Source organism: Apodemus sylvaticus, chromosome 7, assembly GCF_947179515.1.
Source record: "Apodemus sylvaticus chromosome 7, mApoSyl1.1, whole genome shotgun sequence".
Classification (NCBI taxonomy): Eukaryota; Metazoa; Chordata; class Mammalia; order Rodentia; family Muridae; genus Apodemus; species Apodemus sylvaticus.
Genome location: NC_067478.1, coordinates 21,700,390 through 21,727,674, shown reverse-complemented (window position 1 = coordinate 21,727,674; position 27,285 = coordinate 21,700,390). Strand labels below are relative to the sequence as shown.

At 44.3% G+C, this 27,285-nt stretch overlaps 1 protein-coding gene across 1 annotated transcript in view; it reads right to left on the bottom strand.

Annotated features, from left to right (window-relative positions):
- The window catches only part of Ephb1 (EPH receptor B1), a 451,676-nt gene that overhangs the window by 79,395 nt on the left and 344,996 nt on the right, over positions 1 to 27,285 (bottom strand). Inside the window, exons 6-9 of the mRNA XM_052187529.1 lie at positions 15,017 to 15,141; positions 6,601 to 6,763; positions 1,633 to 1,741; positions 755 to 819 (exon numbers count right to left, since the gene is read on the bottom strand). Coding sequence (XP_052043489.1) covers positions 755 to 819; positions 1,633 to 1,741; positions 6,601 to 6,763; positions 15,017 to 15,141 — 462 coding nt within the window. The remainder of the gene's footprint in view (positions 1 to 754; positions 820 to 1,632; positions 1,742 to 6,600; positions 6,764 to 15,016; positions 15,142 to 27,285) is intronic.

Sequence of the window (27,285 nt, the reverse complement as noted above, 5' to 3'; positions counted from 1 at the left end):
GGGGACAGCCCAGGGTGCTGGGACAGATTTCTTGAGTCATGGGTGGACTTCAAAAAGAGTCATTTAGATACAGTGTCTTTTGTAAGGCTTTAAGTACCCGCTTCTGGAAGCAGGGAGGTAGCTCGCCTATCCCTCCTGGGAACTGTTTTAGACTGCAGTGCTGGAATCATTCAGAGGAAGGAGTCATAATTCTGATATAGAATTATACGCATTTTTGGTGAGGGAAATTTGATATACAAAAATATTTATACCTAGGCTTAAAAGAGGCAGGGTTAAGATAATGAGGGAGAAAACTTTTCAAGGTACTGTTTGAAAGAAACCACTTGGGAGACACCCCAGCACTTCAGCCTTCTGGACTCTGTTATCTCCTTAATTCCCTGCATTCATGTTCTATAGCTTATCTGTGAATTTGCTTAACACATTCCCCAGCCGCTCAATTGGATAAGATAAGGCAGAAGATGTTAATAGAGAACCCTCCATCTTCCCCCCACTGAGAATGATTTCAGGATTCATTGACTTGCTAAACCCTGTCTTCCCCTGTCTCGAATAAGGCTTATCAGTGCAGAAGGTAATCTTCCACCAGGGGTCCAGTGACTGCCCACAAAGGGCGTGCAGTGGACAGCCTGTGGTCTCCAGGGAGTTGCAGAGAGAGGGACTACTTGGGTACCGAGGGCTTGTCAGACATTTGCTCTTATGTTAGACCCTCTCTGGCTCTACGGACCCAGGTCAGAGAGTGGGCGTGGTTTCTACTCACCTCGGCCTGTGCTGTAATGCTGGAGCTTATCACTGTACACAGCCTCTTTGCTGTAAGCTCGTTTCCTGCAGACACAGAGAAGAGGGATTTTCTTAGCAGGGTCATATCAAGGCCTCATGCCCAGACATAGAAACTCACCCTGGATATCTCCTGGGACTGGGAACTGGGAGACTCCCACTTGAAGGCTTCATTTCTGCCTTGCCTTACACTCTGCTTGGCCAGCACACATTCCCTTGAGCAGAGGGTTCAGCTCACAAGCCAAAGACTTACAGGTACCAGGAAAGGCTGTGGGCATCTGCCAAGTGGGCAGTGGTGATGAGGACCCCCCATCCGGAGCAGCGAACTGCAGAACTGCTCGGTGTGGGAACCAACAACAGGGCTTTGCCTGCGATATCTGGGCTAAGCACCCAAGGCAGCAGCAAACAGTATTAAAAATTCACAAGGCCTTCAGGCCAGTCGGTGTGCAGAGCTCAGCTTCCCCTGTCTCTTCCTCGCCCCCTCTTCTGCCCGCCTGCCTTCTGCCTGCTGCCCAGGGCCTGAGCTCTCTAAGCAGAAGACTGCCTGTGCACAGCGGTGATGCACCACTGGGTCAAATGCAATTTTGTAACTGTCACTCTGGAAAGTCCTTGTGCATGAGGGGCTAAAAGTCTTGGCTGAGATGAGGATGGCGGACGGATGTTGTTTACTTATTATAGTCTTGCCCAGTTCCCATAGCCAGTTTGTATCCTAGGCACAGAGAAAAATCAATAATCTTGAGATTTCTGGGTTGCTGGTTAAAGGACTTGTCCGGGCTGCCCAGCTTGGGAAGGGCCAGCATGGGGTGACAGTCCATAGAGAGGGGCTTCCTGGGCTCAGGGAGAGCAGAGCAGAGGACCTACCTGCTGCAGACAATAGAGATGGCCACCAGAGACACAACAAACACGACTCCAGCAGCTGCGGAGCCAGCAATCAGGGGTAGTTGCTCTCTCAGCTCCGACTTGTAATCATCTAGGTGAGAAAGAAAAGGATTAGAATCCTCCCTATGTGCCCCAGGCACATAGCTGGACTCAACGCATGACACCCAGGACATCAGATATATGCGTATGTGTGGACCCCAGTTTCCAATGCTTCAGAGTGGGAAACAGTAACAGAAACAAAACATCAGGGACAACTCTGGGAACTCAGGGTCGATGACCACGGCCCCAGCTCTAAAGGTTTCCCCAAGTCCTGTCTCCCATGTTAAGAGTAAGTCCAATGGAGGGGAAATGAAAGCCACTGCTGAAACAGCTTAAGCTGTTGAAATGAGACTTGTCAACAGATTCATTGAGCAGATTTTTACAGTTTATCTGGAGTCAGCCAGCTCTGCAGCAGGAGCTCTGGAGGATGAAGAGATGCCAGGGAAATCGCCAAGCATCCTGAGCTCCCACTTGACAAGGAAAGGATGGAGGCTTGTGTGTTAAAACCACGCTGCATTACGGGTGGGACTCAACGCCCGAAGGTCACAGAGGTGGGCGGAGATGCTGTCAACTCTGGTGTTGCCAGTGTGTTGTTTGTGATCTTGGAGGAATTATTTCACACCTAAGATTCTCAGCCCTTTAGCCTGTTGATAAAAGGTCAAACCATGGGAATCATTCACAGTCATTTCCCCTACATCACAGGTGTACCCAAATTCTCCTTCTCTTTGCCGGAATGCATGCCAACCACGCTACACAGCTTGCTAACCCTTTTGTGGTAGCAGTGGGTTCATCCCTGGATGGTACTAAGAAGCCATTCTCTACCCAGACATACAGAAGGTCAAACTGCTTATACATTATCATGATTGCAGTTCTTAGATATAGTAAACAAAACCACAACCTGCACTACAGATAAATAATGAATTTTAGTATACATGTACACAAAATATTGCATAAGAGATCTTTATCCTTAAACATTATTTGTCTGGAATTCAAATTAAGCTGATCTCCCTATATTTTATCTGGCAATCCCAATGTCACAGATCACCACAATAAGGTGATAAATCTTACCAGGATCTTCTGAGCACAGCTGTTAAGTGCCACTATCTCTGAACCCCTCCTCAAATCTACTGAAGATCAGGGTGTCTGTGTGTTTCACTGATACCTCAACAAAGTCTTATGCTCCCCAGTATTTGTGAACCATCTTTCATCTATCAGGGCAAAAAAAAGCAAGCAACTTCTAGGGACAAGGCTATTGGCTCTTAGTGTATGTGTGTGTATGTGCACATGCATGGGAGTTGAGGCCAGAAGACAACTTTAGACATCATTTCTCAGGAGCCATTCTCATTTGGGTGTGTGTACTCGTGTGTTGTGTAAGTTTATGGAGGTCAAAGGTCAGCATCAGGTATACTCCACAATCATTTCTCCATTTGGTTAAAGACACAGTCATCACACAACTTGGAGGTTACTGATCCAGATGGACTGGCTGGCTCTCAAGCTCTGAGATCTGCGTGTCTTGTCTCCCTAACCCTGGGATCACAGATACAAACTGCTCTAACTGGCTTATTGCTAGAACTCTGAACTCAGGTCCCCACATGTGGACAGTGAAGCGTTCATTGGCAGTAACCACTTAGTCTTCGGAGATAGAATCCCTCACTGAGACCTAGGACTCACTAAGTAAGGCTAAATTGGCTAGCCTCCCAGTCTCAGAGATCCACTTAGCCTCAGGAATCCACCCATCTCTACTTCCCCAGCACTGGGATTCAAACCTGTGCCATCATGCCCAACTTTTGTTATTTTTAACATAAGTTGTGATGCTGGAACTTGGCCTTTCATGCTTGTACAGCAAGCACATTACAACTCAGCTATCTACTCAGACTGTGTTGCCTCTTTAAAGCCCCATTCTATAGACTATAAAAGGCAACCAAATAGACTTCAGGTGGAAATTTGGTTTCCCTCAGCTGACAATTTTGTTTGTTAATCTTCATATGTGTATCTGTGTGTGTGTGTGTGTCCAAGTATAGTTTTACGCAATATGAGTGCAGGTGCCCATGGAAATCAGAGAGGGTTCTGGATCCCCTGGAACTGGAGTTATAGTGATTGCAAGTCCAGTTCTGAAGTGGATCCTGGAAACTGAGCTTGGGAAGAGCAGTATTCTTAATGTAGAGCCATCTCTCCAGCTCTATCAGGGAGTTTGTTTGTTTGTTTGGTTGGTTGGTTGTTTTAAATACATTTAGAAAGGAAATAAAATGCAGGAAACCACATTGAAGAGTCTTTGACAAAGTCTTCATAAACCAAGTCTTTACAGAACATAGAATCCAAAAGTGATGATGATGATGATGATGGTGATGTGATGATGATGATGATGATGATGATGATGATGATGATGATGGTGATGTGATGATGACAATAGAAAGACACTAAGTCAATGGTTAACACAAGTGTAGCCAGGGCTCCATGTGTCTGCCACCTGCCCAACATAGCCACTCATCTACAAGGATCCCACAGGTGCTCCTGCCTCAATGGACCTGCCCATGATCAACCTTTCAACTCACTCTCTGCTGCAGACCAGCCTGCCGCTTCCGTGAACATCATCCCCAATAAACAAGCCCCGTCGTTAAGATAAATCCTCTCAAATTTGGCCACTTACCAGAACTCTCATACATCTCCCCTCTCCTGGGTCTGCAAAACTTAACTGCCAAATGTAAAAGGAATGGCCTTCTTGGGGGAAATTCGTTACTTCTTGATTTGTCTAGCGGAATTGCCAAGAGACTGGTGCTCAGAGCATTTGGAGTTTGGGGCTTTTAATCCTGTGTACCTCCTGATGCCAAAGTGCCTATAAATCTAGATGGTAAGTGAGGTGCAAAACAGGGCAGCGGAGTCCTTAAGGGAGAGGCAGATGGCTTCTTGCTTCCCATCCCAGCAGTGTTATTAATCTCAATGAACAGGCTCACCTTTCTATCCCATCTCAACAGCCTCGAAACATGAGAGAAAATTCACCTGGCATAAACTCAGCGTAGGCTCCACTCTACTCTCCTAGGAACCAGACAGTTCGTGCAAAGCATCCAGCTGTGCCGCTTCTAAGTGGGGGGATGGGAGTGGGGGGACATCATCTGGGGTGACTGTTACTCCCCATAATCTCTCTCCTCACCCGAGAACACCCAGCCCTGGCTTCTCATAATTTTTTCCCACAAGAAATTTTTAGATAAAATAATTGGAATTTTAAATATTTCTAATTAGTGTAGAAATTGCTTTAAACTATGTGTGTCAAGAAGAAAAAAAAAAAGCTTAAGTCTTATCAAGCACCAGCCTAAGAGCATCTGCCTAAAATAGCATGTGTTGTGGAGAAAGGCACTTCGAATATATGTTAACTAGCAAAGAAAACATGTAGGGCTTTCAATTGATGGGTTGTGGAATCGGCTCACACTTGGAAAGGTCTATGGAAACCACTCACGAACGAGCCAATACAGACAGGCAGAAAGACACAGGAATGCACAAACTTTGGTAGATGGCTGGCTAGGGGGAAGAGGTGTGAATGGTGAGACAGCCTTGTCCCTAGGTAAGGCCGAGGTTGTTGGGATGTCAGATCCTCTAAACTAGTGATGGAGGCATTTCCCGAGGACTTGGAAGCAAAGGTAAAAGAGGGGACAAAGATGTTCCCTAATAAAAGTATTTAGGGGTATGCCTGTAATAGTTTATATAAACTGACAACCTAGAAGGATCTAGACTGTCCCAGGAGACAAACCTCTGTGCATGTCTATGGTGAAGTTTCTATCTTGGGTTAATTGAGATGGGAAGACACACCCTACATAAGTGGCACCATCACATGGGCTGGGGTCCTGGATTGGATAAAAAGGAGAAAAGGGCTGGGTACCACCATCCATCTCTGTGTTTCCTGACTGTGGAAAGCATCACCAGCTGCCTCAGATTCCTGCCTCGATGACGTCCCACCATGCGTCCCTCAAACTGTGAGCCGAATGAACCCTTCTTTCTTTCTGTTGCTTCTCTTGGGTATCTTTTATCTTGTCACAGTGAGAAAAGTTGTTCAGAAGGATGGGTTTTCTGGTACTGAACCACACTCCCTCTCTGAAAATACCTGAGCAGGTCACAGGTGAAGTTACTGCAGTATTCTGAGATCCTGTCTGACTACATGGCCAGAATGGTGTCTCCTCTGTCTATGGTTGGTTGGTTTTCTGTTGTAGGTGGAATTATCTATCCAGATAAACTCAGGTCCAAAGACCAAGCATAGAGGTGTGACATGAGTGAGGAGGGACAGCACAGGCCTCTGTACCCTCTTGTGGAGACCAGGAGGCACCTGTGAGACATATGGGAACCCCACTGATGCAGATCCACACCTTGGAACCTCATTATTGCACATATGCAGCTCCACATGGGGTGTATGGCCACGTGGGTACCCTTCCAAGGAAAATGCAGCCAGGGGTTGGGAGAGATAGATAGATAGATAGATAGATAGATAGATAGATAGATAGATAGATGATGGATAGATGGATGGATGGATGGATAGATAGATAGATAGATGATAGAAATTAATTAAGAGATAGATGGAAGGAATGGATGGATAGATAGATAGATAGATAGATACATGATATGTAAATAGATACATAGATAGATACATAGATAAGGTTAATTGGTAGATGGATAGACAGACAGGCAGGCAGGCAGGCAGACAGACTAGATTTCAGAGGGTTGGCATGTACCAAAAGAGTTCACACGGCCCTACTGGGAGACAAGTCCTTCTGAAGGAATACCACCAGTCTAGTTGAGCCCTAGATATCTTTGAAGTTTCTATGGGGTTGGTTTTCTTTCACTGTTGCCTATTCTGTGCCTGTGTCATTTTCACCCAAAACAGTCATTACCCACCCCCACCATCACCACCCCCACCATCTGCCTTACCATCTGTCAGAGTCTGGAAACACATCTTGCCACTGAACTTGCCATAGCCAGCCACCGTCCGAGCTCGCACCTGGACCACATACACCATGCCGGGCCGTAGCCCATCGATACGTGCTGTGTTCGTCTGGCTCCTGGCCATGGAAGAGTTGAACTCATTGTGCTCCTAAAGAAGAAACAAGAAAAAGGAAAAGAGCCATTAGCCAGCCCCAGAGCACTGCAGCCCCAGGCAGCTCTGAGAAGAGACTCCGTCACACCTGGTCTTGGTCTCACACCTGTGGTAGAAGTTGTCTTCCTCTGAGTGAGGACAGTCAGCCTGGGCCAAGGAAAGGAAGAGCCAGCTTTGGGCCACAGGGTGGTGGCACTTTGAAAAGGGAATCTGAGGAAGTAGTTGAGCTCTCAGAGCCTGACTGGGAGTTCATAGACATCCTGTACCTGTGCACCAGTCCTCCTCAGAGTTCAGAGGTAGCTAGCATACCAGCTGCCGTCAGCTTTGCAAACCTCATCCCATCACTGACCTCAACAGAATCAAGCTTTGGGGCCTCCATGGGTTGCTTCTCTGCTTCTGTTTGCCTCTGCTGAGGACAGTGCATTCTCTCCCTGCTGAGATCTGTTGGCCACGCATGCTGCACAATTACTGTTCTAGAGGACCTTTGGAGTTCCTCCAAGTGCTCAGTGAAGGGCTTTACCTCCATTCTGCTGAAGAGGCTGAGGTCATTCCAGACTGCCTCTCACATTATGTCTGCCTTCTCTTGGCCTGATCTGGGCATCCATGTTCCAACTCCCCACCATCAACTCCTGGGGCACCATGTTGTTCCTCCCTGGATCCTTATCCCTTCTACCAGTTCGAGAAATCAACCCACCTTCCTGTGTCCCTCTCTAATACCTGCCACCACCTTGTCATCAACAGTCCCATCGGTCTGCCCCCATCTCAGATGTGCACAGACTTGCTGAATTAATGTTTGTTCCACCCTGGCTCTTCTCGCCATAGCTACCTTTAAAACATCACTTCATCTTCTTGCTGTTGATCTTATTTAACATCAGACTAGGGGCTGGATTTTTATAATCTCCTATCCCTTCATGATGCTTGGACATCCGTCTGATGTTTGCCCACTGTCAACATTCTTGTCTTAAATGGCCCCTGCTTTAACTGTCATCATTAGATGACACCAAACTTCTTACGTTAGACCACCACGTCATTCATAACAAAATCAGTTCTAATCTCTCTCATTCCCTTGGTAGTCTTACTGTTCCTCCAGGAACCTCATCCAAGCCACCAGCATTTGTTCAAGGCTATTCCCACAGTCTGAAGGGATCCTACTTCCTCCAGGTTATTTAAGCTCACAACCCCCAGAGCCTCCTCCCTGGGGAATGCTATTTCACTTCCCCAGCACATAGGGTCTTTATTGCTGTCCTTGATGTTTACGGCTCACTCCTAGCACCCTATACATCAGCCTGGTCTCTGTCTCCATGTGAACATATCTTTTCTCTGCAAGGATTCTGAGCTACCTCCAAGTGTACTGGAATAAAAGCTTAGAGTCTGGACCTTCCTCCTCTTTGCAGAGTGAATCTTGAAGCAAGATGACTTCATTAAAAACAAAGATGCTGGGTCACTAAAGACAGATTAATCCCCAACCTCCTGTATAGATATGGGAAACTGTTGAGTTCTAGGCACAATGAGTCAAGAGGCAAATGAGAAATAAATGAGAAAAGGTGCATGAGGAGATTCTACAACCCACATGCCCTGCCAAATCCCAGAGGGAAAACATGAAAAAGCAAACTGAAACACAAAAGAAGACATTCTAGCTTTCCTAAAATATATAATACTTCGCTGGGATCTCTCATATAGTTAATCCATCAGTATGTATACATATATAATGTGTGTGTGTGTGTGTGTGTGTGTCTGTGTGTGTGTGTGTGTATGGGTGTGTGACATGAGTTGTAGGTCCAAAGTGTGGCTAGTCTCTTTTTTTGTGGAAAGACCACACCTTGTGGGATGAATTGGAAAACACGTAGATGACAGAGGTGTTGCCTGCGTGATGTGGCAGAGAGAAGCTAGTTGTGAGAGAGGGCTGTGGGGAATGTACCCCAAGGAAACAAGCCCACATTTGGGGAAAGATCCCTTCAGAGGGAATCAGGAAGAGACGCCGAAGTACAGTCATAAAGATGGAAGAAATTAACCACACTGCATTGATAATTAGAAACCAAGAACAGACTAAAACTGTCCAAAAGAAGGCCCAGGGAGGTTGAGGAGCATACAATGGCCACTGGATAGTTTTGCATCAACTTGACATAAGCTAGAGTCATCTGAGAAGAGGGAGCCTCAATTAAGAAAATGCCTTCATAAATCAGGGCTGCAGGCAGGTCTGTAGAACATTTTTTTAAGTAGTGACTGATGGGTGGTACCATCCCTGGGCTGGTGGTTCTGGATTCTATAAGAATGCAGACTGCTCAAGCCACGGGGAGTAAGTCAGTAACTCCAAGGCCTCTCTCTGCATTAGCTCCTGCCTCCAGGTTCCTGCCTTGTTTGAGATCCTGCCCTAACTTCTGTTGATGATGACTAGAGATATGGAAGTATAACCCTCTCATCTGCAGCTTGCTTTGTGGTCTTAGTATTTCATTGCAGCAATAGAAACCCTAAAAAGGAGAGGAGAAATGTAGCACATGGGTATGTGGCACATGGGTAGTAATGAAAAGATTTGTCTTAAGAAGTCACAGGTTAGTCAAGGCTAGCTCCAACTGACAAGTTACAAAAGGGCCCTAATGGAGGGGTTATCCCTGGGGAAGTTGTGTGGAAAGAGACTTCTTACAGTCCACTGCATCTCCTTGGACAGCAGTAGAGAGGGTTTCCCTGGAGTCCGCTCCATCCCAGTAAAGGATTGAGGAGATGGAAGGCCATTCCCTGTAGAAGGGATGCCTTGTGGAACTCGCTAATTACTATTTTGACACACTGAAGACATGGGATCAGAAACTATGAACACCACCTCATCATGTTGCAAATAGGAAGAAAACAAACTGCAGACAGCTACCCGGCTTCCCCAGGTTGTCTGGAATCAGATGGAATCAAACACTGCTTGAGGTAAGTGAAACACTGATGGGGCAGCTCTTACTGGGGTGAAAAGTGTTTTGATATATTGGCATTTGAATGGTGAGGACCAAATGTTAGCCCATCATCACTTTGCAGTCCACGCACTCTTGAAGCGGTTCAGTGATTAAAATGGGCATTGGTTCTTGTTCTTTGCCAAGTCATTAATCAACTCCAGACAAATGAGCAGGAGCGATGAGCAGGCTGCTTATGACTGTTTTGATTATAAGTATGTGAAGATGGAGGACATGGCTACGGAGGCTGGTGGTTGTGTCTCCATTGTCTGTCCACCCCCTGCATCCCAATCCCCTCACTGCCTGGGGGGGCACCACAACGTAGTGCTACACAATGAGCACCCCGCTTACCATCAGCTGCGCACACGGTATCACTAAGGTCTGGAAGTATTTCTCCAAGATCTCAAAATCTGAAGAGTAGAAATCCTCCCGAATCTAAACCGACTGGCCCTAGCTTAGACAGTTATTATGAAGTGCTGGAGAGATGTAAACATTTCATCATTGAGACAGCTGAGGGCAGATGTGACCGCTCCTCCCATGGTTTGCCTACATGTGCGGACACCAGGAGTGAAACGTGCTACAAGACAGTAAACAAGAAAGAATGATGAATGGGAATAGATTGAGATGGGGAAGGAGATGAACATGGCAAAGGCTCTGGGAGCATCCTTAGTTCTCTGGTCTGAGCTCTCTATTAATGAGCTGTCGAGGGGGTGGGGGGAAGGCAGAAGAACCTCACTGATTCTATCCACCAAACTGACATTGAAAAGTGTCCCCAGCACAGCCTGAGAGCCTTATTGGGCACGAGACCCACAGGGGAGCTGCCAGAGGTTGCAAGACTACCACTAATGAGCCAGCCACTTGCCTTATAAATAAAGTGCTATTATACACAGCCACGCCCATCTCTTGATATACTGCCAGCAGCTCTAATGACTCTTGGTTCTGTTGAAGGGAATTGGGACTTCCATGGGGAGAGGTGGCGATACAGAATGGGGGAATGGGGAATTTTGTTCCTTTGGACTGAATCCAAGACATCTACTGGGCTGGATTCCACTGATGTTGGTAAAGCAGACATGAAGATCATTCATTTTGCTTATGCGTCTTTGGATTTAATATTAAAACCCAGTATCTTATTTCAGGAGTCACTCTGATGCAGAGACCCTGAGCAGAGATGATGATTTCATACAATCCCAGAAATTTCCAGCATTGAAACATAATAAAAATGTCTGTAATTTGGTTCAGTGACTCCCTATATGTGACCTGTGTGGCCAGGGCTATCCTTTTTTAGCCTTTATGTGATTTAGTTCCATCATCTATAACTGATTATAAGTGGCTTATGAGTGTATTTCTTTTAAGGATCAGAACTAATATATCTGTGTGTATTTGGAACATAATAGGCACTCAATATATGATGAATTACCATTTCAGTTATTATTTCAAAATGCTCTCATGGCTAATGTCTTTTTCTTAGTCAGATTGGAAATGGTCAAGGCAATATAATGGATTTCACAGTGGAGTACTCTGTAAGCAACAGAGAGGTCTACCCTCATATGCTCAAGGGTGGCCAGTGACTAGGCAAAGAATCCTCTGTCTTCCAAAGAAAAGCATCCCATTCTCTCCAGGAAGGACAATGACACGCTCCGCTGAGGTGTGCAAGCTGCCTCGGGCATTGAATGTTATGTGTATATGTGAGTTAATAATTAGTATGAATTAATGAGAAGCAAGGGGTGGCCTAAAAAGGGGAGACTGATGTCCTTCATAGCCCGAGAAGCTAAGGTTAATTACCATGCTGCAAGGCAGGAGGCTTGAATGGAAATTCGAAGACAGTGGCAGAGGTTGGGCTGAGCTGTGGAGCTGGAAACACACAGTCATGAGCCACATGGCTGTGGTGTGAGGTTATGTCAAACACATGACCTCATCACAGCTGCCCACTGAAGTGACTGCCTAGGCCACTGCAGTGAGGTAGAGGAGAGGCAGAACAGATGGTACCAAGACACTCAGCCCCTTGCCAACACTGCCACCTGCTGTGGGGTAAAAGAGCTGTTCTCACATGTGACTGACCGACACAAGTATTCTTGTTTCTTTTTGTTAAAATTATGCTTCTTTGTCGGAAGCAATTCTATGGATGCTGGAGTATGGAAGGAAACTTAAATCTTAGTAAGTCCAGACACCAAACTGTCACATCTTATAAAAGTTGTTCTTCAGACGAAATATAATTTCAACAGCTTCGGTAAGATCACGAGTATGGTAAAGGGATAGAGTAGACCCTGGTGAATGACTCCGTACGTTGCACAGTACACAGATAACTGAAACTTGGTGGAACATATATCTCAACTTTAGTACAAGGTGAAATCAATGTCTCCAAACAGCTTGGCAGATTGACCCTTAACGTTATTAACTTCCCAAATTACTTTTTATACAAATAGATCCTTAACTTAGATGTGAATTGGGTATAATGATGTGCAGGTAAGTTTTATGTCAACTTGACACAAGCCAGAGTCATCTGAAAGGAGGGCCCCTCAACTGAGAAGATGACTCCAAAAGATCCAGCTGTAGGGCATTTTCTTAATTAGTGATTGATGGGGAAGGGCCCAGATTATTGTGGGCGGGGCCATCCCTGGGCTGGCAGTCCTGGGTTCTATAAGAAAGCAGACTGAGCAGGCCATGAGGAGCAAGCCAGTGAGCAGAACTCTCCTATGACCTCTGCATCAGCTTCTGCTTCCAGGTTCCAGCCCTGCTTGATTTTCTCTCCTGACTTCCTCCAGCAATGAACTATGATGTGGAAGTGTAAGCTAAATAAACCCTTTCCTCCCCAACTTGCTTTTCATCATGGTGTTTTGTGTTTCAGTGGTGACAACCCTACCAAAACAAACGGGTTAAAATTACCCCCAATCTGTTGAGTTTTGTTCATCAACTGTCTACAGAGGCCAGTATCCTCTAGACAGACTGGAATGTTATCTTATTCTCCTCACTGGCAGGAGCTGCCATAATGCTTAGGGACCTTCCTCTCACGGCAAGATTGATGACCTGTCTGCACCTCTCCTTTCAGGAATGTGAAACTGCTACCGTTTGGCCAATGTGCAAGTTGTGCGCTACAGTGGCTAAGTCACAGGACCACAGCAGCTTGTCAGGGTGCTGGAAATCAGGGATTCATTTCTAATGCACTGCTACTTGGCTCTCTGGCCTCTCTACGGAGCTGTGATCTTTATCCCCGATTCTCTCCAGTCCATACAGGAAGCAGATTTACCTTTGCTTAGGTAAAGGATTTTATACCGTATACATCCCAGCAACCTACATAAGCATCTTTAACCCATCCTCTCTCCTAATTCCTAATTAGGAATTATCTTCTAGCTGAGGTCATGGGATTTTTATTCCATGCAGAGACCCGGCTTTCTTACAGGCATTTTAGCCACAGAGCTGCACCTCCTGTCTTCTTCCATCCTAATATCCATTACCCACCCACATCTCCTCCTCGGCTGAGGATGCCCACATCGCTCTAGGGCGTCTCTCTAAAACTCATCCACATCTCATCCAACTTAGACATCCTGTTAGCTCTACCTGCAGTGTGCACTGTAGATACAGGAGCCAGCTAATTTCAACAGCAAGTAGTTGATGCTCCGATTCAAATATCTATCTTCCTGACAGATGATTATAGATCTAGCAGGACTATTTACAGCCTGAGTGATGTTCAGAATAGAAGTCACATCCCGTCTCTCTTCTGCTCTTAGACCTGTGGTAGCTTCCTGCCTCGGTAGTAAAGCTTGATTCATTACAGCTCAACCTGCAGACTTGCCCTGGTTATGAGCTCTCTCACGTATGTACTATTCCCCTGCTGCCTGCCTCAGTCCAGGTGTTCTCATCTGCTTCCTGCTCCTCCCGTGCAGGAATGACTGCAGCTGCAATGGCTTTGCAGGAGCTACCATTCTCCCCTTGCTGAGATAACTGCTTCATAACTTTACTTTGTTTAGATATTGAAAAAGATCTCCTCTTCTCCAAGAGGCTGACAATGGCCACGACCCTGCCTGGCTTTTATTAAGCCATCTATTTGTTCTGGTTCTGGTTCTGGTTTTGGTTTTGGTTTTGAGACAGGGTTTCTCTGTATAGCCCTGGCTGTCTTGGAACTCACTCTGTAGACCAGGCTGGCCTCGAACTCAAAAATCCGCCTGCTTCTGCCTCCCAAGTGCTGGGGTTAAAGGCTTGCGCTACCACTGCCCAGCTTTTGTTTTCTTTTAATTTGTAAAAGTTTATTTTTTTTTGTGTGCTTCTCTGTGTGTTTATATGATGGGGGAGGTGTTTGTGTACCACTACACATGTATGGAGGCCAGAGACCAAACTCTGGCAGTTGGTTCTTTCTTCTGACCTTTATTTGGTTCTGAGATATCAAAGGTCATCAGGTTTGCTCACAGAATACCTTTGCCCTCTGAGGAGCTTGCTGGGCCCTCTATTTTTTTATGCTACTATTTTAAACATTCTGGTCATTTCCATAATCTGCATGACCATTGTTCAGTCTGCCTCCCTCTTTGGGAAAGTAAGATTCTCAATGGCAGAACCGCTTTGTCCACTAATACATCCTAGAATAGAACCTACCAGGCAGTAAAGTGGCCAAGCTCTTCAACAAATAGACAAATGCATCTGGTACTTCTCCAAACAGTGTATAGGAAGCACAGTACTCTGTAAAGAATTTTGGGAATGCTGCAGTTCACCATGGTGGAGGATGTCCTGTTTCCCTGAGTGATGAACCAGTCTGGGACCAAACCTCACAGGGCACCATTTCTCTTCTCTTGGCAACACATGCCCTGTGTAGCTCACAGCAGCAGCAGCTGACACCTCAGGGAATGTGACACATGGGTTTATGTTTCAATTCATTTTTTATCTCACCCTTAGAAACAGCCAATGGCATGCTCATTAGTGTCATGACACATGTGTATGTTTATAAATAAATAAGCTTGAGTTGGAGGCATGAGGTCAACAACTTTGAGAAGCACTCATCAGTAAGACTCTGAAATCCTCTGGAGGCTCAGGGGCACCAGGAGGGTTTATTGCATCTGCCTTGAGCTAGCAATCAATCGCATGGCTGTGGGAAGGGGAGTGGTTTGAACAGTCCAGACCATCAGCTGATGAGTCTAAAGGTTCTATCCCAAGTCATTTGCAGAAAGAGCCCAGAAAGGGCAGACCTGGCTTTTCCCCCAGGGAACCCGTGGCCCACCAGCATCCAATTCTTTCTCCATATTGGCTTCCTCCAGTCTGTCTTCTTGTGCCCTCCACTGGCCACACTCACTGAACAGTGTTGGCTTGGCCTTAGATGAGGTCAAAGCTGGCTCACCTTCTCATAGTATCGGATCTCATAGTCCAGGATGATGCCATTGGGCTGCTCCGGCTGAGGCCATGACAGGGTGATGCTCCTCATGGTGGCACTGACCTGGTGCATGATGGGAACAGTGGAGGGGGCTGTGGAGAGAAAAAGAGACAGGCCAGCTGAAGAGATGTTCGTTATAGAAGTGCCATCTTTCAGAGATAAATAGAGACTTCTGTGCTTTCTCATTAGCTGAACTGGATCTGTGTAACTAACTCCCTGTGGGTTTTGTAGGCTGAATGGAGTTGAAGTGACAGAGGAGACAGAAGGTGATCATTGATCAGGGGCAAGCACATATGGGCAGGGCTGGGATAGTGTGGTATATTCATAATACAAAAGAAAAAAAACCATATAGAAGTTCTGGTGAGATGGTTCAGCAGGTAAAGGTGCTTGCTCTGAAAACCTGACAACCTCAGTTCAATCCCTGAAACAGCTGTAAAAGTGGAATAAGGGAACTGACCCATGGACTTGTACTTCAGCCATCACATGTGTACTGTGGCATATACAACACACACACACAAACACACACACACACACACACACACTTTTAAAAAAAATCAGTCCAAAATCAGAGAGAAGGAAGAACAGGAGGAAGAGACAGATGCTGCAGTTGATGGGTGGATGGGTTGAGCTACAGTGGAGCCAAGAACCTGGGGTAAGAGAATATCGAGAGAATAGAACCGATCAGTGCAAAGCATTCATGCAATAGAGAGAACATTCCAGCAAATATTTCTTTCTAGTACTGCGTGTACGGTTTTTAATGTACTTCAAAAAGCATCCCTCATGAAGACAAGAACACAGAGTCGTAACAGAGGCCCTGTCAGAAACCTCCAAATGAGAACATTTGCAATGAGGAACCCATAAGCACACACGAAGAAATGATACACAAAGCGTTTGGAAACAGGATAATAACTCCAAGATCAGCAAAGATGATCATGAAATTTCTGTTTGCAAGTAATATTTATTTCCCAATTCAACTTTTTTTTCACACCATGTAAGTAAAATGAAAACAGTCTGGAAATAATAAATGAGGGCTGTCTTCCTGAGGGAAGAGGCGGGTAATGGATGAGGCTCAGTCTGCACCCAGCTCAGGGGCTGCTTTCTTTAGTCCTGGCACTTGTGTAGTGATGAAGGTCGTTTCCTCACTCGAACTCCACTTTACAAGGATTTCTCTGGGGACCACGGCTGAGTGACATTTACTATCTTCAATTTAAGTTAATAGATTCCTTCCAAGACCCAGAATTACAGAATCACAGCTAAGGGGTCATGCAAGAGGGAGGCATGGACTTACCCACAGTTCCTTGGAATGTAGCACCTACTAACATTAGCCTGTGCCAGGGAAGGGAAGCACAGTATGCATTCTACAGATGCTCCCAGTTTTCTCACAAGAGTGAGAGGGGTGGGAAATGTTACCACAACACCTTAGCATCGCTGTAATCCTGGACTTTGGAGGTCAGTATGCACTAAGACCACTAGAGACCATGTGTTGGCCATGATGGTGCAACTCTCAGAGCTCCTACTCCTAGGGGTGTAACTGACTAAGGACCTCAGATGTATATCGCTGTATTCACACAGAGGCTTGTCTCCTTTGGGACTCCAGATGATTTCTGAATAGCCAGCCCCTCCCTGCAAAACATGAACTCCTCCAATAGGAAATTCAAAGATTCAACAATGATCTTTCTAACGTTTCAGGATAATAGTATAGCTGTGTGTGAAATTCTTCCAAGGCACTTCTTTCTTCCTTCATTCATTCTTTCCCTCTCACTTTCCCTGGAATGGGATGGCCACTGTGGTCTGGCTCCCCCTACAATGTCCCTTCCAAATACTTGCTGCCGAGTTCCTGTTTCCTGTGGGACATCCTGCCCTGGGCTTCTGTAACTCCCGCTTCCTATAAATCTTCCTTATTCATATCTTAAGATTATCTTCTTTTCCTTGGTCTTACCTCTCCCAACCAAAGTAATCTAGAACATTTCTTGTTGCACAGAATAAAGATCTAAAGAAACAAGTCAGATTGTACTTGAGTTTTCCTTGCTGTAAAGAATGGCCAGCTGCTACCTATTTCTGCCATATCAGGACATACTGCTAACAACAGTGTCCTTAGCAAGTGGGCCATGTTGTCCCACTCTCTGTAGGCATGAGCTAGAGGTACCAGTCCAATTCTCCTCCACTGTTTGTACTACAAGTTAAATTTAAACTTAGTATCTCCCATGTTTTGGGTATCCTACCAAGGAGAGTATTAATCTTTCAATCAAAAGCATGCCTGGAGTTAAGAGTCACACAAAACATCTAGATTTCCCTGAAGTATGTTCTTTTCACCATGTCTGTAGAGTTGGATGTCTGCTGTGGAGATTCATAATCCCTCTTTGCTTTTACGATGTCAAATTTGATCTACTAAACTAATAAGTTGAAAGAACATTTTATCTTCACTCAACTGTCTAATGCATTTTCCCCTCTCTTACCTTGGCATTATAGCCCAGCTTTGTTAATTAAACAGGTATTGTGCATGTGCCATGGAGTTGCTCTTCTAGGTTCTCATGAGCAAAGTAAAGTTTCTTGTCCTCATGGAACCTACTCTCTATAGAGGGATTTGGAGTCCAGGCAGGACAAACAGATAACAGGATACATAAGTAAGCACGATGGGGGAAATTAAGTGGGGAAAGTGGAAGTAGATACCAGTATAGGAGGTACATGGCTATGGTGGTCAGCAAAGGCTTCACTGAGCTGCAGGTAGAGAATAGTGGGAACAGCATTTGAGAAGAAACAGCTGGAGCACAGGACCTGACTTGGAAGAGTCATCGTCAAGGAGGAGGGCCTTTGACTTCTCCTCCAGGAAAGCTGGGGAATGAAAGGGCAGATGACAACCAATGACACTCTGACCTGTGGGCTGACAATGTCGTCTTTTTCTGTGCTGCAAATGGAAGGTGTGGGCCAGCAAAAGCAGAAGGATCTATTATAAAGTCACTCTTGTGAGGTCAGGCTCCAACAACAGAGTAGTCAGAGACTATATAGAAACAGGCTCCAACATAATGATGCTTACACTTCTTCAACTCTACCATATTTTTAAAAAGTGACTTGTATTCAGCAGCAGCAATGAGCCACATTATAAACATACAGAGACCCCAGTCCATTATCCACAGTTATTATATATCATCAGTGTGTGAGTGTTTGTGTGTGAGTATGTGTGTGTGTGTGTGTGTGTGTGTGAGAGAGAGAGAGAGAGAGAGAGAGAGAGAGAGAGAGAGAGAGAGAGAGTTGGTTTGGGACACAGCTGTTTTTATTAAGTTATATGAGATGTTTGATACATTGTTATAAACTACGCTCTACATTAGATAATTCTTCCCAACTATAGACTACTGTTTTGAGCACACTTAAGTTAGGTTTGCCTAAACTTGGTATTAGGTGCACTGAGTGCTATGGGGTAGTTATTTCCTCCCAATAAGATCATTCCCTCCTAGAGAGAAGAGGGAGACTCATAAGACTCAGAAAGCTCATAAAACTTAGAAGCCTCAGGATGCTCATAAAATGACAAGATCCACAAGGCCCTTCCTCAAGTTTATATAAGCAATAACAATTTCTGGAGAGATGAGACTCTCTGGTGGAGCTGCCTATGGATTGTACAGGGAGCATCAGAGATGGTTGCTTGCATCAGTAATTGTCACAGATTTTGGGGCAGGCTTCTCAGTGATACAGCTGGTTTTGGGTCCCCCATACTCCCATTAGTAACCCTAGCAGAGTCACTGATGCAATAAACTAGACTTGAGTATGATTACTCCTCTAGTCTGTTGTGGGTAGCCAATCTAGATTGATTACAGAGTTGTCTCTACTGGAAAAATCATGCATAATGTAATTTTGATTTACTGTCTTCTGAACTCCATCACAATGTCCAGGGGATGTAGAACTTCCCAAATCAAAGAATGCTGACATTGGGAAGGTCTCCATAGATGTGGGATATAGAAGAAAAAAATTAAAAATGACTGCAAGGTTTTTGTTTGGAACATCCAAGGGGCAGGGCTGCCATTGAATGAGATGAGAGATGATATCAACAGTAGCCATCCGGGAAGGGAGACCAGGTGTCCCACTTTGAAGGCTGCTCTTCAGGTGTCTATGATGTCCCATGTAGACTGGGAGAGGGAGACACATGTGTAAAGTTGGAGCTATTAGCAATTCAATAAATCAGAAAGGCGTGGAACTGACCGATCATGAAGATACAGAGTGGAGTGCATGTTTTAAGATGTTGGAAATGAGAAGAAAACAGCATAGGACCTCGAGAAGGCAATGTCAGTGGAGTAGGAGCCCAAAGCGGGTGATTGCCTGGAAACCAAATGGAAGGAAGCATTCAGGAGACCAAATATGTTAAATCCAACTGTTAAGGTGGGTAAAGTGGAACTGGGAACTGGGCCCCTGATTTAGCCACAGGCTCTGTGGTTAGCCATTTGGATAGCACATGTTGGCCTTGCCCAGGACCCTGAATGCTTTGGAGAGGAGTCCAGGTAGTTCAAAACGTGACACAGTGTCTCAGAGTTGACTTATATTTGGAGAGCTCAGTGTGATCAAAGATGGGGATGACTGAAGGGCTACTGATAACAGTGCTCTCCTACCACTTCTTGTCACTCAGACTACCCTTGTAGGCCATGTGGAAGCACAGTCTACATGATGTTGATTTGGAAATGCCACAGGTTTTCATGTTCCCTCTGTCTCAAGCAGTAAAACATCATCTGTTAATACTAGAAGACTCAGAGCTAGGAATATAGGTAAGCTGCTAGAGTCCTCGCTGAGCATACACAGAGTTCTGGAGTCATTCCCTTGCATCATAGAAAAATAATCATGACGGTGCATAACAGTAACACCAGTTTTGGGAAGGCAGAGGCACAAGGGTCAAAAGTTAAAGGTCATCCTTAGTTACATAACGAGGTCAAGACCAGCCTACCCTATATGAGACCTTGTCTCAAGAAAAGCAGTAAGAAATTAAACAAGTAAAGAAACAAAAAGAGACTCTGTCTTAGTCAGAGTTTCTATTCCTGCACAAACATCATGACCAAGAAGCAAGTTGGGGAGGAAAGGGTTTATTGAGCTTACACTTCCACACTGCTGTTCATCACCAAAGGAAGTCAGGACTGGAACTCAAGCAGGTCAGGAAGCAGGAGCTGATGCAGAGGCCATGGAGGGATGTTTCTTACTGGCTTGCTTCTCCCTGCTTGCTCAGCCTGCTCTCTTATAGAACCCAAGACTACCAGCCCAGGGATGGCACCACACACAAGGGGCCCTCCCCCTTAATCACTAATTGAGAAATTGCCCCACAGCTGGACCTCATGGCGGCACTTCCCCAACTGTTCTCTGTGATAACTCCAGCCTGTGTCAAGTTGGCACACAAAACCAGCCAGTAAAGACTCTAAGCTGGAGGGTTAGACACACAGCAATAGCCATTTTCTCTGGGGGATAGAATCAAAGGCAGAAAAGCAGCTACCTGTTGACCATAGGGGATCACAAAAAGCACTAAACTAAACTAAACTTTATCTCTAAATGGACTTAAGAGATAAAAAAAAATTCAGTGACTTTGGAAAGCAGACCAGAGAGGATGAGAAAGAATGCCCCAGCACCAAGGTTGATACCTATTTGTAGAGGACTGAGGAGGAGAAAGAACTTCCCGGCCCTGAGGCCGGTAGCCATGTGCAGATGACAGAGACCGGGGTGAAAGGATGGTGAGGAAGCAGAGGAGACACGGTGTCGCAGGCCTGAGACCATGCAGAGGTCCAGCAGAGCGGCCAGGGGAACCAGGACCCATGCAGAAGAAAGGCACGCAGGGAGCTTCCCTGGCTCCACAGCGTGTAGCTGTTGACAAGTCATTTTGATAAGGTCTTGCCTGGGCTTACAGCTGGGAGAGTCATAGGCTCCTTCATTTTCCCATGTCTAGGAAGGAAGCCATGAGCTGATACAAGTGCTGGCCAGAGAGCCAGTCTGGCAACCATAGACAAGACTCTGACACAAACATTCAAAGAGTCCCAACCCCTTCAGATAAGTCAGATCTGTTCAGTGGAACCTTCAAAAAAAAAAAAAAAACCTAAGTAATAATTAAATTAAACAACAACAACAATAATAATAATAATAATAATAATAATGAGAAAAGTAAGACCTCCATGGAGTGGAAAGCCACACCAGGCTGAGACAAAAACAAAAACAAAAACAAAAAAGTATAGGGAGGCAGGGTGAAGGGGATGGGGGCAGGGCAAAGGTATTTGCCAGTTTGGATCATCAGCGATGATGATGGGGTGATGGGGTGAGTCTGTGCCTATGGGTAACTGCCTACAGGAGCTGAGCAGAACACCAGAGTTAAGGGGAGGATTACCAGATCTGTGTGGCTTAGGTTATGTAAAGGTGACTCAAGCTAAAATGACCAGGAAGAGAGACATTCAACTAGGGAATCCTATTGAGTTGGCCTCTGAGCATGGCTTTGAGACATTTATACATGATTGGTGTGGGAGGGCCCAGTCCGCTGTGAGTGGTGGCATCTCCAATGGCAGACTGTGCTTTAGTTCCTGTCTCCAGGTTCCTGCCTTGAGCTCCTCCCCTGACTCCTCTCAGTCAGGAGCTATTGCCTGGAAGTGTAAGCTAAAGTGAACCTTTTTAAAGTTGGTTTCTGTTAGAGTTTTTATCACAGAGATGGATACCAGATTAGGACAGGATCCACTGATGTCCCTGCTTCAGAGCTGATGGCTGCAACTCTGCACTGTTGCCCTGCCACCCAGCATGGACCTGGACCTAGATCTGCAACAGCAGTCAGTGACGGGCCAGCCACTGGAATGCATGTAGAACATGAAACCTGTATGAATCTGGACAGTATGCATTCCTGTCACCAGGAGTTACAAGTGGTTCTGCCCCCAAACCATTCCTCTTTGTTGGTTGAACAAAAGAGAAACAGGGAAAGCAGACAGTATACAGTCTATGTTTTCTCCAGAGCTTGCACAGAACTTTTCCTTCTGCCTCCTCGGTCACAGAAAGGAAACTTGTGGGGTTTTTGTTTGTTTGCTTGCTTGCTTTTGATTAAAACTTTTTTTGTCTTAGATTGAAATTTACATGTGCATCTCCCTGCCACCTTTTAATGTTTAATTCTTAGGCTATAGCTGTATCTCAATTCGTAGAGTGATCACCTACCATATGAAGACATGGATCCATTCTCCAGAATCACATAAAACTAGATGTGATGATGCAACTTTGTAATTCTGACTCAGGAGGAAGAGGCAGAAAGACCAAGAGTTCTAGGCTCTCTTGTTCACCTTCCCCTACTTACTGAGTCCAAGGCCAGACTGAGCTAGAGACCCTGTCTCCATAAAAGGGAGAGAGAGAGAGAGAGAGGGAGAGAGAGAGAGAGAGAGAGAGAGAGAGAGAGAGAGAGAGAGAGAGAGAGAGAGAGAGAGAAGAAGAAGAAGAAGAAGAAGAAGAAGAAGAAGAAGAAGAAGAAGAAGAAGAAGAAGAAGAAGAAGAAGAGGAGGAGGAGGAGGAGGAGGAGGAGGAGGAGGAGGAGGAAAAGGAGGAGGAGGAGGAGGAGGAAAAGGAGGAGGAGGAAGAAGAAAAAGAAAGAAAGAAAGAAAGAAAGAAAGAAAGAAAGAAAGAAAGAAAGAAAGAAAGAAAGAAAGAAAGAAAGAAAGAACTTTTCTATTTGCTCATCTAGTCTTTTAATGAAAAAACTCACTAGAATATTTTCTTTTTATCCTTTTCCCCTTTGCTGTTTTCCATTTTAAAATCTTTGATTTTGATTTTTCCCTCTCATTCATTGTTCCTTTTTTTTCATGTTTCATATTTTCTTTTTCAGCATTCAGAACAGGAGAAATAAAGACCCTCAAGACAAACATGAACTAAAGCAGTTCATAACATTATGTCAGCATTACAAGAGATACTTAAAAGTCTTCCACACAGAAAAGGAAGATAGACACAACAAAAATAGCAAAGGGAAGAATAAATATATTAAGACCAGATGAGCAAATAGGGCGTGGGAGGGAATCAAACCTTAGGAAAAGCAGCACTATGACAGGAAGTAGAACATGCTTTTTACTAGTAATCCTTACTGTAAATGGTTGTAATTCTCCAGTTAAAAGGCAAAGAAGTCTGGCCTCTTAGATGATAAAACAAAATTCAACTACTTGCTTCCTGCAGGAAACTCACCACAGTGGCACAGGAATATACTAACTAAAGTGAATGGATCAGAAGTTATATTCCCAGCAAACAGAGTGTGAAAACAAGTAACATGGTTATCCTATATTCAACAAAGTGATCTCAACCTAAAACTATAAGAGATAAATGTGATATATATATATATATATATATATATATTGATAAAAGAAACATCATATTAAGATGCAATGATTGTAAATATATACACATTGATATAAGTATGACTCAATTCATAGTAAAAATATCCATAAAAAGTATCCATAACGACACAAATAGGGATCAACACAATACTAATGTGTGCTGTGGTTTGTCTTTTAAATTTCCCTTGAAGGCTGATATATTTGAAGCTTTGTCCCAGGCTGGTGGTGCTACCAAGATGTGGAAAACCATCAAGGCTCTTATACCATCAACAGGCTAGCCCACTGATGGAGTCATAATCTGTTGGCATTATGGTCATGTGATGAAAACCAGGAGGTGGGGCCTAGTCAGAGAATAATACTGGGGTTGTATCTTTGAAAGGAATACATTGTCTGTGGCCTCTTGCTGTCTCTCTGCTTCTTGGTCATGAGAAGGTAAGCAGCTTTGTTCTACCATGAGTTCCTGTTGCCATGGTAGACTGCTTCACCTAGGCTCACAGCTAGGAAGGAAGCCAAGCATGCATTGAAACCCATAAAAGTATGAGTAGGAGTAAACCTTTCCTCCTTTTAGTAATTTTTCTGAGAAATTTTTATGGTGGCTAAAAGGCTGATAGTAGGTGACTTTAATCTTCTATTCTCTCCAATGCATAGGCTACCCAAACCGAAGTTCAACAGTGAAACATGCTGTGAGACACAGAGATCAACTGCACTGTGGATCAAATGGAATCAGCATACATCTATAGAATACTATATCCAATGGATGCAGAATGCACTCATCTCAGAAGCTCATGGAACTGCCCCCCAAATGCAACACTTTAAAGATATGCAGGATGGCGTGGCAAACACAAAAATACTGAAATGTTTGTTTAGATCTTAACAGTTTACCACATAGAAAAACTAGAAGTAGTTGACAAGAGAAACTACAGATATCTCACAGATACAGAGAGACTGAAAAATACACTTTGAAACACCAGTAAGCCATTGGAGAAATCAGGGGAGAAATTAGAAAAAAGAAGTCAAAGTCTCTGAGAGACTCCACAGCAAGATTATAAATTTGATTTAAAAATTGAGGAGAGCAGCAGAAGACAATATCAGCACTTGAAAATCAGTAGATTCTCTAAGCACCAGAAATGAACTCACTAAAAAAGAAATCGGGAAAACAATCGCCTTGATAATAACATCAACAGAATCTAGAAATAAGCCTAGCCAAGGAGATGAGAGGCTTCTGTAATGAAAACTCTGAAACCCAAAAGAAACAGAAGACACCAGAGGATGGGAAGAGCCTGAGTGCCCCAAGTGAGCAGATACTGGGAAACAGCCACGTTGCTGAAAGTGATTCATAGATTCAGGATAATCCTTATACCATTCTAATGACATTCTTCACAGAACTAGAAGGGGGAAAATCCCTGAAGTTCATACGGAAGTATAAAAGACCCCAAGTAGCCAAGGCAATCCCAGCAAAACAAACACTGGAGACATCAAACACTCCATTTCATATTACAGAACCATAGTAATAAAACAGCAAGGAATGGGCTCAAAACAGAACTGAGACGACGACGAGAGAAGAAATAACAAGAAATAAAGCCACGGCTACAGAATCAGAGTTTTCAACAAAAACGGGAAAAATATAAAAGTTAGGGGAAAGGCACCATCTTTAACAAATGGTGTTGGGGAAATGGAACATTCAGGCTGACATTAGAGTCCTGCCTCTCACTCTGCACAAAAATCACCTCAAAACTGTATGAATTTAAGACCTGAAAATTGAAACATGTAGAGGTAAACAAAGCAGAAACATTTATGATACAGGTATAGGCAGTGGCTTCCTCCAGAATAAGGACTTCTGTAGCTCAGAAGAGAAAGCAAGAGTTGACATGTTGGCATTCATCCAATTGGAAAGCTTCTGTATATCAACAGAGACAGCAGTGGAATGAAGAGGCAGCTGCAGAATGGTAGAAGGTCCTTGTCAGCCAGTCACCTGATGGGTGATACCCAGTAAAAGGAAAATCAACTCAACAAGTTCAGCATCGAATGAACAAATAATCCAACCAATAAACGGACAACTGAACTCAATGGATACTTTTCAAGAGCCAACATGCAGATGGCTAATAAATACATGAAAAATGTTTGCTATCTGTGGCTGTGGCAGAAATGCAAGTCAAATGTACATGAGATTGCAACTCTCACTCTAGTTGGAATGGCTATGGTGGGCAACAAAAACAACAGCTCAGAAGGGTGAGGTGGGAGAAAGCTTACACACTGTTGGTGGGAATGTGCAGGTACTTTACAAATTCCTCAGAAAACCACAATCCAAATTATACAATTCATATTACCACTCCTGAGTATATACCTGAAGGTGTCAAAGGCAGTACATAATTCTCTGTGTTTCTCTGTCTGTCTCTGTCTCTCTTTCTCTGCCCCCCCTCACACACACACATTACTGCACAGTGGAGTTCTAGTCAGCCACATAGAAGATCAGAATCATATCATTTGCAGGGAACTAGATTGAACATTGAACTGGTGATTATCATGCAAAGAAAACCAGGCTTCATGCTGGAGAGATGGCTCAGAGGTTCAGAGCACTGGTTCATCTTCCAGAGGCCCTTAGTTCAATTCCCAGCAACCACAAAGTAATCTAATGCCCTCTTCTGATCTATAGATGTATATGCAGATAGACCACTCAATACATAAAATAAATAAATAAATCTTAATTTTAAAAAATGGCCAGATTTGAAAAGACGATTTCACATATTTTTTTTTCATATGTGATGCTAGATCAGGGACAGTAAAAAAAAAAAAAAAATAGAAGAGAACTATAGAAGAATACACTGGGGGAAAAGGGAACAGAATTCAAGAGGGATAATTGGAGAATAAATGTGATCAAAGTATCACATAAACATGCATTAATGTAGAACAATAAATGCCATCATTTTGCATAATTCTCAGAACTAAACTTTGCAAATATCAATTCTAATAGCCCAAGGCTAACCCTGGGCTTGATTCTTAGCTTTATCTCTAATCTTCAGAAAACTTTCATTCAAAACTCCATCTGTCTGTCAAACACTATGGCATGCCTGCTCTGGTTACTGGAGTTGGAGGTGAGATAGCACAACTTTGTCCTTAAAGTTCTTGGAATTCAATCCCCACTAAACTCAGACTATAAAGACAATTACATGGCACAACAGACCCAGAAACAAGGAGTATCCCAAGTCATACACACCCTTGTTTCTGGAGATAGCATTGGCCACCCCAGCAGCCACCTAGCAGCTCGCAGACCCAGATGAAGGGGGCTGTGCTGATGATCCCCATCAACATTCCTTAGGTTGGCAGTGATGTCCTGATAGTCACAAACCTTTTGATAAACTGTGTGTCCCGCACAATGAACTCTAGATGTCTTATACTTTAATCGTGATGGGGTTTAGCACATGGGAGAAAGCAGCAGAGCATTTCTTTAGCCCCTGCATGGAAGGCACAGGCTTCCATGGATGGCTCTGCCATCAGCAGTACCTACAATGACAGATTTGGTTTTCCTTTTTCAAGGACAAATATTACCTCTAAAGCTGATCTTTTGTGTGCTATGAAACCATCAGACATATGAAAAATAGAAAGAAACTTGGGTATTCATCCAAACACCAACTTCTAGAAAAACTAAGGCAGGTAGGGAGATTAATTCTACGAGAGGCAAACCTTGTAACCCTGTAACCCCCAAAACATTGATTTCAACCGTCAGTCCTGGCTAGTGTTTTCTACTTAATCCTCAAAGGAAGAAATGGTTTTGCTGAATGCTTGAAAGAATCTGTTTTGCAAGGATGCACAAAGCTTTTGATAAATTAAACATTTTGAGAGAGAGAAATAATGAAAATTAAGAATTCACAAGATTATTCAAATTTATGAGAGAGAGAGAGAGAGAGAGAGAGAGAGAGAGAGAGAGAGAGAGAG